Source organism: Schistocerca nitens, chromosome 3 (genome assembly GCF_023898315.1).
Source record: "Schistocerca nitens isolate TAMUIC-IGC-003100 chromosome 3, iqSchNite1.1, whole genome shotgun sequence".
In the NCBI taxonomy this organism is placed as follows: Eukaryota; Metazoa; Arthropoda; class Insecta; order Orthoptera; family Acrididae; genus Schistocerca; species Schistocerca nitens.
This window is the reverse complement of record NC_064616.1, coordinates 324,311,400-324,330,101: the sequence shown is the minus strand read 5'-3', so window position 1 is coordinate 324,330,101 and position 18,702 is coordinate 324,311,400. Positions and strand designations below refer to the sequence as shown.

The 18,702-nt window shown below is 35.7% G+C and overlaps 1 protein-coding gene across 1 annotated transcript in view; it reads left to right on the top strand.

Moving 5' to 3' along the window:
• Positions 1-16,999, top strand: part of LOC126249589 (uncharacterized) — a 644,174-nt gene extending 627,175 nt beyond the window's left edge. The window contains exon 12 of the mRNA XM_049951253.1: positions 16,532-16,999. Within this exon, the coding sequence (XP_049807210.1) occupies positions 16,532-16,653 (122 nt within the window). The 3' untranslated portion in view covers positions 16,654-16,999. The remainder of the gene's footprint in view (positions 1-16,531) is intronic.
• Positions 17,000-18,702: the final 1,703 nt, after the last annotated feature.

The following is an 18,702-nucleotide window of genomic DNA, read 5'->3' as shown; positions in this document are numbered from 1 at the left end:
TGGTCACAGTTGTCAAGCCAAAGAGCTTGTGCAGATACATTATTTGACAAAAAAGTTGTTGCATTGATGATGACACTTCCAGAAGGAACTAATTTTTAGGTCAAGGAAGAGCATATCAGTAATGCATATTGATTACAGTTTAGAGGCAATTCATCCATATTTGCACATACTATGGACCCTGCACTATCACGGGCACCACAGCTAATATGGAGTGAATTGCCCATTGGTAGTTTTTAATTGAAGATAATAATATCATTTAAATTATGCACATGATTCTGCAGCATTACAAAATCACTGGGCATAATATTTTGTTAACGTAAAATAGTGCATATTTTCAAATGTTTGAGGAATACATTCATTGTAATTCTAGTTTATTAAACAAATTGAATGTGGTACAAAAGGACATGAGTTTTATTTACATGTTGGTTCCATGCTCACACCAAACAACAAATAGTGAAACTGTCTGACAATGAGAATAATTTTAAAATCTGATAGCAGCAATTCACTTGAGTTAAGATTAGTGATAATCTAGCCTACTTAGTGCTGTTCTTGTGAAACCTGCTTTATGCTCCTTTCACTACTTTTAGGTTGAGCCATGGTGTGCCTTTACATAGTGTCCCAACAAATTTCTGTGAAGATTTCATGGTCTAATGTTTAACCCATTTGGATTTGTCAGTGTGATCTTCCTCTGTAGTTGAATGCTGAAATTTTTAGTGTCCAACTTCCACCACTAAATACAATGTAGATCCAGCTTTCCCAATCTGTATGTCTTGACATTTTGCTGTGTCCTATGGTGTGCATCATGTAATTTTTTTCCTTACAGAAATCTAAACATTATAGGTTTGTAGTATGACACATTATTCTTCTTAATGGGAGCTACAATGATTCATAATTAATTTTGAAACATCTGTGCAAGTCATCACTGAAACAGCAGTCAGCTAGTAGTTCTGCATGCTAGTAATTTGAGCAATGGTAAAATCCTGGAATAGTGATTACATTACTCTTCCAATTTATTGAAATCAAGATTGAAAATATCCTGGTCACTTCGACAGTTTCGTGGCTGAAGTATATAGTGGCCCAAAATCTTTTAATTTTATGATATAGATATTTATTATTCATAAAATGCAAGCTGAACAAACTTTTACGACTGGTACTAATGCTAGTCCAACTACAAGTAATGTGGGTGAAATAGTGGTTCTCTTCAATATTTACAAGAATGTGCTGTAAGCCATGAATAGATTGCTGAGTTGTAGCAATAGGATTACAATGTTACCATTTAAAAAAGTCCCGTTACAGAATTCAAAACAAGATCTACTGTTTTTCATAAGTAGTTGTTAGATCATGTGAGCACTATATCAGGGAACTTAAATTCTAAGTGTCCAATTTATTTACTTCAATTTTTTCCCATCATATGGTGAGCATTAAAGAACTGCTTTCTTCAATTTGAATAGTCTGAATCATTGTTGTGGCTTTAAGCCCTGTCCTCCTTCCAGCATTTCCTCAGTTACCCAATTCCTTAGGTACTGGGGAACTTCTGATTGTTCATTCAGAAAAACTGGAGTCAAACTAATGTAACTTAGAAAATTTGAGTATGATATCTTCAGTATAATTTCACTTAACATGTAGATCAACATAATTGAAGCCCATGTGCTTATGCATTGAGCTGTATTACTGAATCATTTAATGGTGCTTAATAATCTTAAAATATTAGTGGAATATTGCATCAGTACTTTGAGGAACATGAACGTATTAAAAACTTAAATGCACAGAATTAATATTCCACAGTAATATTTATTTTATATTTTGTTGTGAACTGGCTTTTGACTAGGTCAGATGATGGCCTAGAAAGCTGGAAGAGCTTCACAATGAAATATAAAATAAATATTATTGTGTGACATTAATATTGTGTATTTCAATTTTTCACAAACTAAAAATGTTCAGAAAGTAATTACTCATATGTAGTGTTGGAACCAAGACAATATTTTGAGTACCTATTGGATTCACAAAATAAATCATTTCTTGCATTAGTAAAATGTTTTTGGCAAAGTCATGCAAGCTTTGTATATGTCACAAAGCCACATACTGAGAAAGCTCTGTGATACAGACATTACAGTAATTGTGGTAGATTATCATGGAAAAACAACATTGATAATCTCCCATTTGACAACCAGTATAGATAGGCAGGTTCTTATCCTTTGTCTGTGACATTTTGTGATGTGTCACTTGCATTTAGAACAGTGTACCTGCTTGTGCATTAATACTAAACATAAATCAACTCACATTCCTTGTGCCTGATACTTAGATAATATGCAGAAACTCATGATCTTACTCCTTAGGAGTGTTTGCAGTAGGATTACAATGAAATCACTAAAAAAATTTAGTTACAGAATTTTAAATGAGATCACTTGTTTTTCACAAGTAGTTATTAGGTCATTATTTCATAGGAGTAAGATTATGAGCTGACTGGTGTAAATCTCTGTTTTTTTCTCATTTTCAAAAACCACAGGTCTTACTGTTGTTGTATAATGTATAAATCATTATATTTATTTTGCGGTAAAATTCTGAAAAGAAACTCAGACTCAAAGAGGCACATGATCTTGACATGTTACAGCTCATTCTCTGCATATACAGCTCATGTTCCTTCATGTACTATATGTGCAACACTTATGTGATTATCCATTCTTTAGTTCTTGAATTGTTAAAAGATGGTAGTATCCACTTTAAACCTGTTTGTGATATCCATCTCACTCAGAAACACTGTTGAAGCAATGGTCATAATGCTATTATTGAAAAGCCTTGCATAACTATGAAGACCTTCTCTCTTCTTTCTGTGCTTTTCCCGATTGAAAACAGAATACTTTGTCCTGTGCACATAGTACTTATTTCCATATCAGTGATCCTGTGCACCTTGGCTTGTCATTGTTAACCTGATTATGCTCCACGATATGTCACAGTTTGGACAGAACCTGCAGACAGAAATCAAGTGTTATTCACAGTTTCAGACCAAAGAGAGAAAAAAAAATATTGTGTACCTGGGTTACTTTCAGCTAGTGGTATAAAAATCTAATTTTTTCTATTCTGTATAAATATTACTTAGTGTTTTGTTTCATACTGTTAATCTAATATGGCTAGCCATGAGTGACATAAAGTACTTCCTTCTGGTAGCATTAAAAGCTAGGAAAGGAGAAGTATTTATATAAAAAATTCCAGAGCAGATGCACTTCTTAGTGGCAAATCTCATAGTACATCCGAACTCATCAGAACTTTAGTGTGGATCATCTCTTCCAACTACAGTTACTGCTGGAGTTTCAATTGTACAAAATAGCATTTCCAATGTATGTAAAACTGACAAAGACTACGGACACAGCAAAATTAACCAAAGACTGGCAAGTCAGATAAATGAAAATAAACTTGTGTGGGAGCTCAAAAGAGAAAGATACTTCAGTTTTTACTGTTTTGTGTGAGAAGAATAACAGGGTTTCATCCAATATAGGAAAATGCCCATAAAAATTATATGATAGTGTAAAACATTATCAGATTGCATATTATAAGTTTATGACTGTCAGAACATTAACTGTGAGTTCACTTCATTCAAAAGGCCCAATAAAAACAAAAATAAAATTAAATATTGTTAGAAGTTCTGTTTCATTAAGTTCACCAACATTGCTTTGGTCTTCTTGTGTTATCAAATTTGATACTTTCTTATCAGGACGCATAAGCATGTACAGAAACAAAGGGAGAGGTGATATTTAATATTTGTCTGAAGTTGTGTGCAAATAAATTTTTGCTCATAGTGGAGCCAATATGCAAAGTCAAATGAACAAATAAATTAAAATGTGCAAATATTTTTCAGTTTTATTGCATTCAACAGCACAGTTACCAAATTCTGATCAGGTCATGTCCATTGATATTATACCCAGAGTTTTTGAAGGAAAGTGGTATTCACATAAGATGTTGCAGAGATCAAAGTTATGGCAGTGTAAATATAATGTAGTTCAGGCCATTAGCAAAGAAAACTCTCAATGAACTGAATACATGTCCTGGTTAGCACAGTCTACATACCATTTCCCACTAGATTCACGGCTAATTCTACAAGTCAAATTGACAACATCTTCTTAGACAGCAGTAGAATTCTAAACATAACTGTAAAACATTTATTGAATGGGCTCTCAGACCATGATGGTCAACTACTTTCAATTGATAATGTTAGCCCTCTTTGTAAGAACAATTCCTGTAGTAAAACTTTCAGAGTAATTAACACACAGTCTATCAATAGCTTCTGTAATTCCCTACAAGAAGTAGACTGGGACCAGATTGAGCTCTTTGACAATGTTAATGACAAGTACAATGCTTTTTTAAATGGAATTTATCTGCCTATTCGAAGTGGCCTTTCCTAAAAGGACTGCCAAATCCAAACGTGAGACCTACTCTAATAAAAACTGGCTAACTCTGGGCATTAAAACATCTTGCAGAAGGAAAAGGAATCTGTATGTCTCACTCAAGTCCAGTTATAGTGTAGAAAAGGAAAAACATTACAAACTATGCTGCTCTAAAACGTTCTGAGAAGTGCAAAGAGTATTTCTATAAAATCAGAAATTGGTGTCTCTAATAACAAAATTAAAACCGTATGAGGCATAATAAGAAGGGAAGCAGGTAAAATCCCTGCTGCAGAAAACACAATAGAAATTAAAACAAATGATGCCATTCATGACAATGTTGAAATACTCACTGACATTTTTAACAATCACTTTCTGGCATCAGCAGTACAAACTGGAAAAACTATGTTCTGTTAATAAAGCCATGTTATCCCTTCAAAAAGCCATTAATAAAAAAACTAAGCAATTTAAAGTGTCTCCTGTCACAGTACATGAAATTGAGAATATAATTAGAGAGATGAAGAGCAAGAATTCTGTTGGCATAGATGGTATCTCTTCAAGATTAGTGAAGGAATGCTATAAGACAATAAGCAAACTACTGTGCCACATATTCAATGAATCCATCCAGCATGGGATTATTCCTGAGAGACTAAAGTATGCTATTCTCAAACCTCTCTTTAAAAAAGGCGATAAAGCTGACATTACCAACTATTGGCCTATCTCCCTTTTAAATGTGAATAAGACCCAGCTTGTGCATTTCCAAGTAAGGAAAAAAGTTGAGTATCAATTAAATATTACATTGAATGGTAGTGAGTTACTACAAGTTGAGTCAACCAAGTTTCTGGGTGTACACATTGACAACAGTCTAAAATGGTCTGAACTTATTTTGTATTTTGCACCTCCACAAAAAACTCAGCTCAGCAACATTCGCTGTTCGTATTATTTCCATTGTATGTGACCAAAACACCACAAAAACTGCTTATTTTAGTTATTTCCATGCATTATTGCTGTATGGCATAGTTTTCTGGGGTAATCCACCACTATCAAAAAAAAAAAAAAAAAATTCATTGCCCAAAAGAGAGTTATTAGGATAATGAGCGGAGTCCAGCCTAGACATTCTTGTAGGAACATTTTCAGAAAATTAGGGATACTGACAACTGCATGCCAATATATCTACTCCCTGTTATGTTTCATTGGTAAAAATGAACAATCGTACAAAACCAATGATTCATACCATACCCACAATACCAGGAGGAAGATAGACCTCCATTACGAATCAAAAAACCTTACTATTGTGCAAAAAGGAGTCCATTACATGAGCTGCAAGGTGTTCAATTCCCTCCCACCATCACTGAAATTACTTATCCACGAGCTTCCCAAATTTAAACAACAGCTCACACAGTATTTATTAGATAATTCCTTCTATTTGGTAGAAGAATATTTCAGTAGAGTTAACTGTAATTGATTTTTTCATTTACTAATTTGATGTGCTATTGTGCATTATGATATTCACAATCACTGTTAACATTACTGTGCTTTCATTTAGCTATTGAGATCTACCATATTTTTTAATGTAATTTTTTCTATACATATTAATGTGTATTTTGTCTTATACCAGATATCCTCTTGCAAGAGGTACTTTTATGTATTCCTTTTGTATTATTTGTAATAATTCTGACATGTCCTACATCCATGTGAACACCTTGCAGTATTGGATTTATGGGATATAAATAAATAAATAAATAAACATCTACACTAATACTCTGCAAACCACTGTGAACTGCATGGTAGAGGGAACATCCCACTGTACCAGTCATTAGGGCTTTTTCCAATTCCATTCGTATATGGACCATGGGAAGAATGGTTGTTTAAATGCCTCTGTGCATGCTGTAATTGTTCTAATCTTGTCCTCATGATCCATATGGGAGCAGGATTTAGGGTATTTAGGGAGTTGCAGTACATTCCTAGAAGTATCATTTAAAGCCAGTTCTTGAAACCTTGTAAGTAGGCTTTCTCAGGATAGTTTATGTCTATGTTCAAGAGTCTGGCAGTTCAGGTTCTTCAGCACCTCTGTGACACTCTCCCAGGGTCCAAACAAACCTGTGACCAATTGTGCTGCCCTTCTACGTAAACATTCAGTACCCTCTGTTAGTCCTACCTGGTACACCTCCCACACACTTGAAAAATATTCTAGGATGGGTAGCATGACTGATTTGTAAGATATCTCCTCTGTGGACTGACTGCATTTCCCCAGTGTTCTACTAATTAACTAAAGCCTACCACCTGCTTTACCCATCATTAAGCTTGTGTGAGCGTTCCATTCCTGTATAAACTGCTACTACACTCAGGTATTTGTATAGTTGACCAACTCCAACTGTGTCTCACTGATATTATAGTCATTGAACCTTTGATATTGGCAAGAAAATGTACAGCTGATAGTTATTTAGAAGATGTGTGTGTTTTTTAATGATTATTAAAGTCTATATATGCTAATGGAAAAAATATTGCTACACCAAAAAATAATGTAGAGCAATGAAATTTTTGGAATAAATTTGTCTAGGAACCTATTTAAGTGATTAATATTGCAGGATTACAGGATAATGTATGTGCAAGATTATCTATTGGAAATGCTGATACATTAATAACCAGTTTAATTGCTAGAATGTTGAGTACAATCATGCAAACATGCATGCAGTATATTGTATAGGTGCTAGATGTCAGTTTGGGGCATGGAGTGACATGCCTGTTGCACTTAGTCATTACAGGGATGGTTTACGCTGGTTTTTGATGACACTGATGTTGTCATCTGATGATGTCCCATGTGTGCTCAATTGGAAACAGATCTGGTGATGGAGTAGGCTAAGGCAAGATGTCAACACTCTGTAGAGGAAGTTGGGTTACAACAGTGATATGTGAGTGAGCATTTCCTGTTGGAAAACACCCCCTGAAATGCTGTTCACGAATGACAGCACAACAGGTTGAATCACCAGATTGATGTACAGATTTGTAGTGTGCATGGGAAGCCCACTGGAGTGCTCCTGCTCTCATGTGAAACTGCACCTCTCATCATAACTGCAGGTGTTTGTCCAGTGCATGTAGCATGCAGGCAGTAACTTGTAGGCCCTCAATTGCCTCCTTCCAACTGACACACTCTAATCATTTGCACCAAGGCAGAAACAGCTTCCATCAGAAAACATTACAGACCACCACCCTGCCCTCCAATGTCCTCTCGCTTGACACCACTGAAATTGCAAATGGCGGTGGTTTGGGATCAATGGAATGCAGGCTATAGGGCATCTGGCTTGGAGCTATCCATGAAGTAACAAAATTGTAACAGTTTGTTGTGTCACTGTGGTGCCAATTTCTGTTCAGGTTGCTGCTGCAATGCAGTATAATGTACCAGAACCATACATCAGATACAGTATTCTTTCCTCTTTGTAGTGCCATGTAGCCATCTGGAGCCCGGTCTTCTTGTGACCATACATTCTACTGACCACTGCTGTTAGTAGTCATGTACAGCAGCTACATTCCTGCCAACTCTTTCTGCAATACTACAGGAGTAACATCCAGCTTCTCATACCCCTGTTATATGAACTCAGTCAAAATCAGTGAGCTGTTGATAATGGCAACTTTCTCACCTTAAGGGCATTCTTGACTAACTTCAGCTCGTCATATCTAATCTCAAAGGTAACTAACCCTACTGATCATCACAGTGTGTACTAAAACAAACCTGATTTGCATCCTTATGGTAGTGCTACTTTCAGATGTAGCAACACATGTACTGACTTTTGCTTATGCCGCAAAACTCCTTCTTGACCCTGCAATTATTTTCCCATCAGTGTACATTCTTCTCTGCTTCTACCCATTAATGAGAATTTCCAGCTAACACACTGTCAAATTGTGACTATCACTTTCTTCTTCCTGGAAGATTATCTGACACTAGAAGGAATGATCTTCAGATGTCAGTGACTGACATACTGGCATAAAGAATGTTTTGCAGCAGCTTAAGGGCTATTGAACACCAGAAAAATGTTGGAAACGGGAACTGTGGCTTTATTGTGGAGTAAGATACTGCTGCTGTTTCAGGCCACCTGTGTTTCATTTCAGTTTTTTAAATTTTCAGATATGTTATTCAAACATTTACATGCATACATCATAACTCCAATACAAGTGTTTGCTAGTTTTAAGCACAAAGGTAAAAACATCTCTGGCTATCAATGACTCACTATCATGTGGATATTTCATGGCAAAAGCAGTATGATCAAAAGCTTGATCACTGATTGTTTGAATCATGATGATGTTATAAATCTTTAGCCAACTTTAAAATTCTGAATTGAAATTTTCCTTGTAATCAAATATGAATCATCAAGAAAAAAGAAGCATACTCTAAACTAAAGGCTACATTTGGTTTTCATTTAGGTACACACCCACCATACAAAATCAAGATTGTTGCATCTAAATTTATTCAAAATCACTCCAGAAATATTGAAAATAATTTTGAGTAGAAAGTGATCCAATTAACTGAACTTCAGAAAACTGAAATAGCTGAAACTGATTCAGAATGTGCTCATAACACTAACAAATTGAGGTTGTAACACCTCATGGTTGATAATTCTTTTGGCTGCTGCTTTGCTCATGTAGAAAATGCAATGAAGATTTTTCTCACTCATATGATTACAAATTGCAAATTGTGAACATTCTTTTTTCAAAATAAAGAGGAATTAAGAATGAAGTCAAGGTCATTGTGGGACAAATAACATTGAACTTTCTGTTGAACATGAGTTGCTAGAGAATATGGACATCTCAAAAATCATCAATGAGTTTTAGGTTGGTAGGTCTCATAAATGAATTGTCTGAATCTATTCCTGTCTGTAATCTTGCAGATAGTTATTTAATAAAAGCTTATATAACAAACCTTATAGATTTCTTGTATCAATCTTAATTATTGTCTCAGTAAGAGAAGTGTGATTCTGTTAGCACCTCCACACCCATAGCATGAAGTTCAGCTACAATTGTCTGTCTCCAATAGGAGAACATGTCCTGCTCTACTGACAGTGCAACAGATGGATGTGCTTAGAGTGACAAGCTTCACAATCTCTTGGAGGATAAAAATATGTTCTGTATTAGTATTTAGATTCTGTGTTAATGCAATCTAGTAAATTGAAAATGTTGTAGACAATAACTGATAAAAATGGTATGCAAAATCATAAATTTTGCAGCAACTTTCAGTGTGCAGGAATTAAGTCATTGGCTTCAAAAAGTGGTGTATTTGAGAGTATCTGCCTACAATACATGACAGCACAGTCAGTAGTCAACATGGCAGCTGTTTCCTTAGTAGTTTAGCATGGTCAAGCCCATCATGTCTCACGAGTTAGTATTCTGCAAAGTAGCTAGCGTTTGTTTTATGATACAGTAGTTAAACAGTGATTGGAGATGATGTCACCCAATATTCTGGGAGTGTATCTCCAAATACTTTGCCCTAGAGTAAACATATGTAGTGTCATTTATAAACTGCAAGAAACCTGTTCACATTCATGTAGAGATAAAAATGTGTTCTAAGTTAGGAAACTTTTCATTACATTGCCTTTGAGCTGCGAGTTGACATTTTGGCACTAAGGGCTGACAGGAATGGTCAGTGTACATACAAGTAAGTCGGCCGGAGTGGCCGTGCAGTTCTAGGCACTACAGTCTGGAGCCGAGCGACCGCTCCAGTCACAGGTTCAAATCCTGCCTCGGGCATGGATGTGTGTGGTGTCCTTGGGTTAGTTGGGTTTTATTAATTCTAAGTTCTAGGCGACTGATGACCTCAGCAGTTAATTCGCATAGTGCTCAGAGCCATTTTACATACAAGTATTTTCTGAGAACCGAACACTATCGTGCAATGTGGTTAACAAAGTGAGACCTACTTCACTGACAAGTGATTTCATTTTCAGGGATAGTGCAGTAAGTTTCGTTTGTATTGTTTCTCTAAGAAATTGTTTACAACCTGTCACCTGAATTGCAATCACAATTTTTCACCATATGGATTACCATAAGAATGACATTTAGGTTTGTTCAACACATGGTTTTAAAATCTGGAACATTAATTCAAGAAGGAATGTGCAGTGTGGCTGCAGAATGTATGAGAGTAACAGGTAATTGCTTACAAGAGTGCATAGGCACATGACTTAAACTTCACTTAAACTTCAAAGATCCAGAATCTGACATAAGAATCCCCCTCCCCTCCCCCCTCATGGATGGGTCAGCGTCAATTCCTTATTTATGGTTCTCTTTTTTTCTTCCATTACTATTTCACCTGTTCACTTACTTTTTTCTTCCTGTCATCTGAACACTTCATACCAGTTTTTTTTTTTTTTTTTTTTTTTTTTTTTTTTTTTTTTTTTTTTTTTTTGGAATCATTCTATATCCAATACTTTTTCCCTAAATACTTGTGTGTCAGCTGTTTCTTCAGCCTTCATATTATTTTTTCCTAAATCCTTTTCACTTCATAGATCCTACTTCTTGTTGACTTCTTATTCTACAAATATTTGAAGATCTTTTTGGTTAATCTGCTGGCATAGATGTGAAATAAATATACGAAAATACAAGTCTTCTCTTTCTTATTACTTTTCATGGTCTCTGTGTTTTGATAAATTTTGTCATTGCCACCTAATTTCCAACCTTCTGTAGTGTTTCATGGGACAAATATTTGCCTAATGATTCATGTTTCTAGTATTTTGAATTTGTCTAAATTATAGTTTAATGCTAGACATTCAGTTTTGAAATAATTTTGTTTTTCAAAACAAGGTGATGAAATCTGCAAATAGAGATGTGAATGTTTTTCGGCATATTTCATTTGCATATTAATTCTCCAATGTAGACGTATTTCATTTGCATATTAATTTTCCAATGTAGACATGTTTTTGCATTTTTCCTGTTTTTGTAATATGTAAGTGAGTTTATGCAACACATCAGTGCCTAGTTGTATGCAAGTAACTTCCTGCAAATCCACTGAGAGTGACTAAAGAAATTATCTGCAGTCAGATAGATTTATCTCTATGATCTGACCATCTTGATACATTACTGTATAGCCAGATCAGGATCTCCTCAATATTTTGACATGAAGTATCATGCAATTACAGTGCCTGGAATTATTGGCAGCAATGACATGCCAATCTCTTTCATTCAGTCATCATTTTCAAGTAATCGGATCATGGCAGAGAATATTAAGCAATGCACAATGAGTTGAGGTATATGTTGCCAGGAAGACACAGCTGTCAGACATTAATTCCTTCAGAGATTGACATAATGTCAGACTCACACTCAGAGCCCATGATCTAGTTCTATAAATTGTATTAATGATTAACTATCACTAAATGTCTTTATTCTATTTGTGCTTGCATGAGTTGAAATTGAACATAGCAGGATTAATAGAAGAGCTACTACTTGAGTAATAAAATATTTCTTATTCAGTTGCATTATGTGGTTGCTGATTATCTACTGCTTGTTGTCACACTGAGCGAGTGTAACAGAGACCAGTAGCCTCGGTTACAGTAATCAGGTCCAAAATGATGTAGGCTACAACAGTTGTGCAGAGATGAAGAGTCTTACACAGGATAGACTAGTGTGGAGAGCTGCATCAAATCAGGCTTCTGCTGGTCACTCAAATTACAATACCATGAACACCATGGAACAAAGATCAAATTGGCATGTAATGTACTACATGTTTATAAGTGCAAATGATAAGCATTTCAGTGTAACCGGGCAGCATAGGTAGAAGTAAGACCATCTTTGTTCTTTATATAAGAATTATGTAGCAGGTTTCCATTGAGAAATCAAATTTGAATGCTGGTTGTCAGAAGATTGTGTTATGCATTGTTTAAGGAGAAATATCTACCAGTACATGCCATAATTGACAAAGGCATGGGTGTGGCCTATTGAGACTGATTTATTGTTCTGTGATATTGCTGCTTGTGTTGGATGGGATCACAGGACTGTCACATGAATATGGAATTGATGTGTTCTGAAGGGCTGTACTGAATATCTGGCAGGATCTCAATGGCCCCATGTAAATAGTGCCTGAGAGTGTAGGGATGTTATTTGCTTCACTGTGCAGGATCATACAGCTGTATCATGGAGTTTGAGTCAGGAAATGGGCTTGTTTGTTGCAGGATGAGTATTCAAATAGGCAGTGCAATGATGTCTGGAGCATGACAGACTGTTGGTATGGTAACCATTGTTGCAGTTTCCATTGACACAACAGCAAAAAAGGTCACACTAGCAGTGATGCTCCCGATGACATCACTGGACACAGGACTGGCACTGTGTTGTTATTTGTAGATAAGTCTTAGTTCTGAGTACAGTACAATGAATGTATCCATATGACTGCATTCATCATGCTCATACTGGTCCAGCACTTAGCGTGGTGTATAAGGTGACAATGGATACACAGTACAATCATCTGCAGTTTGTATAGTTGATAATGTGTACAACACGCCATAATATTTATGGTATTTTAGGGTCTGTGACTGTGTCTTATATCCAAGGCTCTATGTCTATCTTTTGACATGATAACTCAAGACCATACATTTCCCATGCCTTCCTGATCTACCTCGATACTGAGGGTGTCAGACTGTTGCCCTGACCAGCACATTCTCCATATCTCTCCTCCATTGAAAACATTTGGTCATGGGTTGCCAAGAGACTGTCACAACCAGTACTCATCAGCCACTATCATTTGATGAACACTGGCACAGAGATGACACAGCACAGAATGATGTACCCATATCTGTCATCCAAATTTGGTTTGATGCAATGCTTATCTGTTTGAAAGCAATTGTCTCTGCCAGAGATTGCAGCTCTTTGTACCAAATTTTGCACCCTGTACACCACAAAAATGACATAATCTTCCTACTGTACAATATATATGCAATAAGTTAAAATTTGCTATTTTTTACCATTCCTAGCATAGCAATTGTAATGATCAACATTGCATAGTCCTTCATTTTGATGTACAACATACTACAGGTTATTGGGACATTTCATTGAGTGCTCATCTACTCTCTGAACTTCTGTGAGTGAGGATGATGGGTCATACACATCCTTCTGGTCAATGACTGATTACTCTGTTGGTGTTATCCATGCAAATCTTCCTGATCCCATCTGTTGATGGCATACATCTTCTCTCATTCACAGGTTCCAGTATAGTGCAGTGACTACTTCTGAATGACCTACATGTTGTGAAATATGTCAAAAGGAGCCACAACTTTATGTGCTTCCCTCTGAATGCACACAGGAGTATTACATGTCAATCTTCCTTAGTGTCAAAGCTGCTGCCGCAGCAGATGCAAGGACAATAGTGTCAGATCCATGCCACAGAATGCTCTTGTGTAACTGACAAACTTGGTAAAGTGCGAGTGAATGGTACACATCCAAGTCAGAATCATTGGAATGTCTTCTGATGCGGAAGCTGTGTGCCAAGTCTGATGCAATTCCATTGACTATTTCTATGTGCTATTGTTTTCATGTATAAAGAAATATGTTCTTTTCCGTACTGGGTATATTAACTGCTGTCCTTACTAGTTTACATACCAGTACACACTCTTTCTTTCAGTGACCCATCCATGATTGGTGCAAAAAAATGTTTGTGGAACAGTGCTGCTAGAGTGACATCCACCTTTTTCATGCAGTATAAAATGATTGTTTTCAAATATTATTCAGAGGTAAACACCAATACAACATTTGTTGTCAAGAAATATTTCGTTGAATGGAATGTGTACCACTATGTATTGTACAGGCATTACTCATTGCTGTTTTAGAAGCATTGTATCATTGACAGATACATAAAAATGAATGAAAAATAGCAAAATTGTGTTCTTTCTTGTGTACCAGTTCATTCATTCGTTATTGATCCACTGAATCATTTTGTGTACAGAGAGTACTACATGATATGGGACAAGTCATTATAGTAGTTAAACATTTTAAAATACATAACACCAAATTAAATACACCTAGACTTACACAATTGTATGATAGTTATAGATTCCAAGTTATAGTATTACTATACTCACAAGATGTTCAAAAATTAAGGTCAACTAGGCCTAATTAAAATTAAAATTTGAGGATACATTCAAAATCAAATTAAGTACAGATAAGCATTACATAATTTATACAGTAGTTAAGATTTACTACAGAATTATAATGAGTACATACAAGTAGATCAATTTTTAACAGTTGGTTAGGCCTGATTGAAGTTCACATTTCGAAGATAATTTATAGTACAGAAAGATAAGTGTGCAAATATATTACATTGAAAAATCACATTAAAAATATTCATGTAAGTTATAAAAATTGTATTTCAATAATGTTAACTTATGACTTATTTTAAAACATGCTGGATTGTTGTCCAATAGTCACCGAGTATTTCCCTCTAGTGTTGTGCTGATGATAGTCCAGATTCTGCTTCACATTGCCAATATTTAGCTTGGTAAAACTTAGTATCTCCAAAATGTACTGGTATGGAAGTGGAAGAATATCTAGTTTTTGAAATAGTTGTTTACATGAGTCTCTCTGCTTATTAAATAACATTATCCTGACAGCTTTCTTTTGGAGCTTAAATATTTTATCAGACTCAGAACTTTGGCCACATAATATGAGGCCGTATATTAGGATTGAGTGAAAAAGAGCATGTTACACTGATGTTAGGATTTTATACGCCTGACTTCCATGACTCACAGAAGCATAAAACATACTTTACTTAAATTTATAGCTGTCTGTCAGTGTGCCTCTTCCAACTTATAGTGTCGGAGACAGATATTCTAAGAAATTTAGTTACATTTTCCAGTTCAGTACTATTTCCACCTATTTGTATAGTTGGGATGGGGGGATTTCTGTTCTGGACTGTAAGAAATGTTAGGCCTACAGTCTTCTTTGCATTAAGAAGTAGTCTATTAACTGTAAGCCATGAATCTAGTAGAGCAGTACGTTGGTTGACTGCAGCTCCAACTCAATGCTTCTACTATTCAGTTAGTGACAACCTTTACTCCTAAATTATTTACATTCTGTCAGAACTTTCCTCACCATGTTTCTACTGCTATTGTAACTAGTTAAAGGTGTCTGTGTTATGAAAGAAACCAGTCTGTGAAGTAAGAGTCAGAATGGCCATTCTAATAAAATGACAAATGAAAGGATGCACTGGTTATATGAAAGTTTCATTTTCCATAGACGTGTTCATCTTTCCAGAACAGAAGGAAGTTGACCTGTTGCATGCATTCTTTGATATCTTCACCTATCACAGAGTTCTTCATTAGCTACATGGCTATGTGTTGCAAAGCCCTAATGCCTACAATCACATCCCATTGTAGGCAGTGCAGACGGCTTCTACAATTATGAAAAGATAATCTTGGTTCCATTTTGACTGCCGGCCGCGGTGGTCTAGCGGTTCTAGGCGCTCAGTCCGGAACCGCGCGACTGCTACGGTCGCAGGTTCGAATCCTGCCTCGGGCATGGATGTGTGTGATGTCCTTAGGTTAGTTAGGTTTAAGTAGTTCTAAGTTCTAGTGGACTGATGACCACAGATGTTAAGTCCCATAGTCCTCAGAGCCATTTATCCATTTTGACTGCCTGTGTGTCGACCAGAACAGTCAGAACTCAGCACAGACTGGACTTGCAGTGAACCAAGAAACATGGAAAAATCACCTTTTAAATAATGTGGAAAGTGACAAAAAACATCATTATAGCAAATGCTACCCAAGAAGGAGGTTCACATAGAGAAATTGAAATATTGAAAAAAAAGTCATAAGAAGAATGACATTCTATGAAAGTATAGGAACTTTTATAAATGATAACAACCACAAAAGCCCTCAGCCTTATAACAGACTTGTGCTATTGGAAAACTGGGAGTCATAAGAAAATAAACATAAAAATGAAAGAAACTCTGTGGTGTTGTCTTGTGTGTAAATATGCTTATTCTGTGCAAGTAATGGGTTTTGAATTGTTTGAAAGATAAAAGTTTAGTTAAAAGTACACATATATTCTCTGTTTTTAATTCTAATTAGTAACTTACAAAATATTGAATAACAAGTACTGTTATCAGCGCATGCGTAGAAAATTTTAGCAGACTACTAGTTTGACCACATATATTGCTCACTTCATATTTAATATTTTCTCTGTTACAGGAAGGTGTCTTGAAACAAGCTCAGCTCCATCTACAGTGGTTATATCATTATCGCTACCCACACTTTTGGCCACAGGTGTTTTTGGAATTTTTGCTGTATATCAGTACTCTGATGAGAGGTGATCAAGAAATATACATTTAGTATTTTAAATAATAAGGAGAAGGTTCAGAAAGCTAAGTGACTTATGTAAGGCAATTAAAAATATGTGGATGTTTGGATGTGATACCCTTCTTTTTTATGGACAACCTTCTGCTGAACAACATAGAAATGTGTAAAAACAGGTGACAAATTATGGCGAGTGAATAAATAAGGGCATTGTACATGAACTTGATTACTACTTTTTCAGTGTTAAAACATAATTAGCTGAGTATGGAAGTTGATAATAATTTGTCTGGAGACTATTTGCTGCTTTTCTCTTCCTGGAACTCAAAATTTTGTGATTCTACAGAATATATAATATTGTGTGTGTGTGTGTGTGTGGGTGGGTGTGTGGGTGGGTGGGTGGGTGGGTGGGTTGGTGGGTGGGTGGGGGTGAGAGAGAGAGAGGGAGAGAGAGAGAGAGAGAGAGAGAGAGAGAGAGAGAGAGAGAGAGAGAGAGAGAGAGAAGGGAAAGGGGTGAGCAAATATTGGTGTGGGGATAAAAGAAAGTGAGGAATATGAATGGGAAATAAAGCCTTTAACAAAAAATGAAATGTAATGGTCAGCAAAGCTGATTTTTACATCAGTTGTGTACAGTGCTGTTTGTCTGATAGCATATATACACACACACTGCAGCAATAGTCTATTGTTAAATAGTACCAAATGTAAATACAAAAGATTGTAACTAACATTATAAGATTTGTGTGAGTTATTTGACCTATGCTTTGTTGAGCACATTCCGTATTTGGATTTAACAAAAATGCAGACTTTAAGTGGAATAAATCAATCATAGAAAGAAGAATATATTTACAAAAAAAAAAGATCAGTTATTTAGGCATAGCTCTTCTGCTGCGTTACATAAAAGGTGTGACCTGAATAACTGAAAAACTATTGCAAGACTGACATGATTTTTGCTTGGGGCATATTTTCTAATAACCCCAGAACATACTCTTCTAAGAAGGTGAACTCCCTACTATTTACTGTATATGCTTACTGAGAAGATCACTTTCAAGATGCTGTCAGGGCCGTATGTAACCAAAGTGTGTCAAAAGTTTGCAAAAACTTTTGTACCTTGCACTGAAAATATGTCGTCACAGAAACCAAACATTCATTGGAGCAAAAATCTGTGTACAGTGCTCTAATAAAATTTACTTTGTAAGTTTGAAGTCGTGCCACATTAGAATTTTCATTGTACACACTCTGCCATATTAAATTGTATTTTTTTTTCTTTTTTTTTCTGTGAGTACTTTCAATTTTTTTGTCCCATTTGTTTTTCATTATAGAATAACACATTTGTAGACAGAATAATGTATAATCCATATTGTATTTTATGATTTATGTTCCTTTTGCATTTTAAAAAGGGCTCTATGAACATCAAAACAGGTTCTTTGCCCCATTGTCAAAAATAAACCAAATTCATTCTGCAACTGTAATTATTATGGAATTTTTCACAAGCTCTTGACTGTCAGTAAACAGAGTCTGTACATCCAGCTTTCATAGCCCTCTCATATCATAGTATTAAGGAGGCAAGCCATACACATTTCATGCTGTAATGCTGCATAAATGTTTTCATCAAGATTTATTGGTCGCATTTTGTATATAGAGAATTAATGGTCCGTGGTTGTTGAATGAGACCAGTTTTATGCTGACTTCCCACAGGAATGTTTAGATCATGATGTACAGGTCATATCTTGCATGTAAAGAACTGATTCTCCTCAGTTGCTTCATGATATTAAACAGAATCATTGTGTAACATCAAGCAACTGGTTTCAGTACTACATGCAGCTGTGGTTAACAGTAAAATTAATTTCCTTTATGTACTGTAGATTACAGATGGTGGTTTCTCATGTGCATACCATAGTGCACAAGACATCTGAGCACCATTCTCAGCTCTTTTCACCAGAAATGTATATAGAACAATTATGTCGTTTGTAATAAGGGATGAGCTGTGAATTCAGCGGTTTTTGTAATACAAACACCAAGTTTCAGCACTGCTTTCCACCTATATACAAAGTGATTCTACAAACATTTTC